This window comes from Pyrgilauda ruficollis, unplaced genomic scaffold (genome assembly GCF_017590135.1).
Source record: "Pyrgilauda ruficollis isolate IOZ18807 unplaced genomic scaffold, ASM1759013v1 scaffold1523, whole genome shotgun sequence".
Taxonomy (NCBI): domain Eukaryota; kingdom Metazoa; phylum Chordata; class Aves; order Passeriformes; family Passeridae; genus Pyrgilauda; species Pyrgilauda ruficollis.
Window position 1 is genome coordinate 1 of NW_024513911.1, and position 1,450 is coordinate 1,450.

General features: G+C 71.2%; 1 protein-coding gene across 1 annotated transcript; it reads right to left on the reverse strand.

The window, feature by feature from the left end:
- Window positions 1–139: 139 nt before the first annotated feature.
- CUNH19orf53 (chromosome unknown C19orf53 homolog) lies at window positions 140–995 on the reverse strand. Its single transcript, XM_041461734.1, has 3 exons — window positions 762–995; window positions 507–562; window positions 140–438 (listed from the first exon to the last, which is right to left on the reverse strand). Exons 1-3 carry the CDS (start codon window positions 856–858, stop codon window positions 304–306), a joined length of 288 nt encoding a protein of 95 aa, XP_041317668.1. The 5' UTR covers window positions 859–995; the 3' UTR covers window positions 140–303.
- Between the last annotated feature and the right edge of the window lie 455 nt (window positions 996–1,450).

Genomic DNA, 1,450 nt, shown 5'->3' on the forward strand with positions numbered 1-1,450 from the left:
CGGGGACCCTTTACCCACCTCCCGGGGGCACCGGGACCCCCTCAGGACCCCCCCACAGTTCACCCCCTCCCCAAATATCCCCTCCAGGAGCTCCCCAGTCCCTTCTGCGACCCCCAAAGACCGGACACGGCCCCGCGGGTGTGGGCAGGACACAAATCCCGTTTATTAAGGGCTGAGCAGAGCCCGGATTGCCCCAGAGGGGCTCGGGGGTCGCTCCCGGGGGAATGAAATCATCCCGGACGCCCCCAGACCCTTGTGCAGCTCACGGAGGGGCTCGGGGGTCGCTCCCGGGGGGTTTCGGGCTCAGGCGCGGCCCTTCTTGGCGCTGTCCCTGCCGGCCTTGGGCGCCGTGACCAGGGCCAGCTTCTTGGGCAGCGCGCCCTGCGCCCGCTGCACGGTCTCCCGCTCGATCCGCATCCGGATCCCGACCTCCAGGCGCTGCGAGAGCATTGGGGGGGTCAGGGGGGCCCGGGGAGAGCCCCCAGACCCCCGGGACCCCCACTCACCTTCTTCAGCTTCTGCTGCTGGATCACGCGCAGCTTCTTGGGGGCGATGGTGCGGCCTGCGGGGAGCGAGGCTGGGCTGAGCCCCGCGGAGCCCCGGGCTCCCTCAGGAGGGCACCGGGGACCGCCCGGGGCTCCCACGGGGCCCCCCCGCCGAACCGGAGCCGCCCGGATTGCCGAGGCCTCCCCCCGCCCGCACCGCGGGGAGACCCCCGGGCCCGCCCGGGCCCCGTCCCCCGGCCCTGGGAGCCACCGCACCTCCTTTCCGCGGGCCCCGAGCGCTCCGGGCCGCCGCTGCCGCCGCCGCCGCCGCCTTGGGGCGCTTGGCCGCGGCCTTGGGCCGGCCCTGCGCCATGGCGGCCGTGAGGGAGCGCGGGGCACGCCGGGATACACCGGGGCGGAACTGCGCAAAGGGTGCCGGGATATACCGGGGCAGAACTGCCGCAAAGGGCGTAGGGATACACCGGGGCGGAACTGCGCAAAGGGTGCCGGGATATACCGGGGCGAAACTGCCGCAAAGGGCGTAGGGATACACCGGGGCGGAACTGCGCAAAGGGTGCCGGGATATACCGGGGCAGAACTGCCGCAAAGGGCGTAGGGATACACCGGGGCGGAACTGCGCAAAGGGTGTAGGGATATACCGGGGCGGAACTGCCGCAAAGTGTGCCGGGATATACCGGGGCGGAACTGCCGCAAAGGGCGTAGGGATACACCGGGGCGGAACTGCGCAAAGGGTGTAGGGATATACCGGGGCGAAACTGCCGCAAAGGGTGCCGGGATACACCGGGGCAGAACTGCGCAAAGGGTGCCGGGATATACCGGGGCGGAACTGCCGCAAAGGGTGCCGGGATATACCGGGGCGGAATTGCCGCAAAGGGTGTTGGGATACACCGGGGCGGAACTGCGCAAAGGGTGCCGGGATACACCGGGGCAGAACTGCGCAAAGG

Bases quoted from the DNA above. Each gene is read 5' to 3' on its own strand.
- CUNH19orf53 (XM_041461734.1), bottom strand. From the start codon at position 858: ATGGCGCAGGGCCGGCCCAAGGCCGCGGCCAAGCGCCCCAAGGCGGCG. The intron at 563-761 runs GTGCGGTGGCTC...CGCTCCCCGCAG, and splicing joins TCGGGGCCCGCGGAAAGGAG to GCCGCACCATCGCCCCCAAG. The intron at 439-506 runs GTGAGTGGGGGT...ATGCTCTCGCAG, and splicing joins AGCAGCAGAAGCTGAAGAAG to CGCCTGGAGGTCGGGATCCG.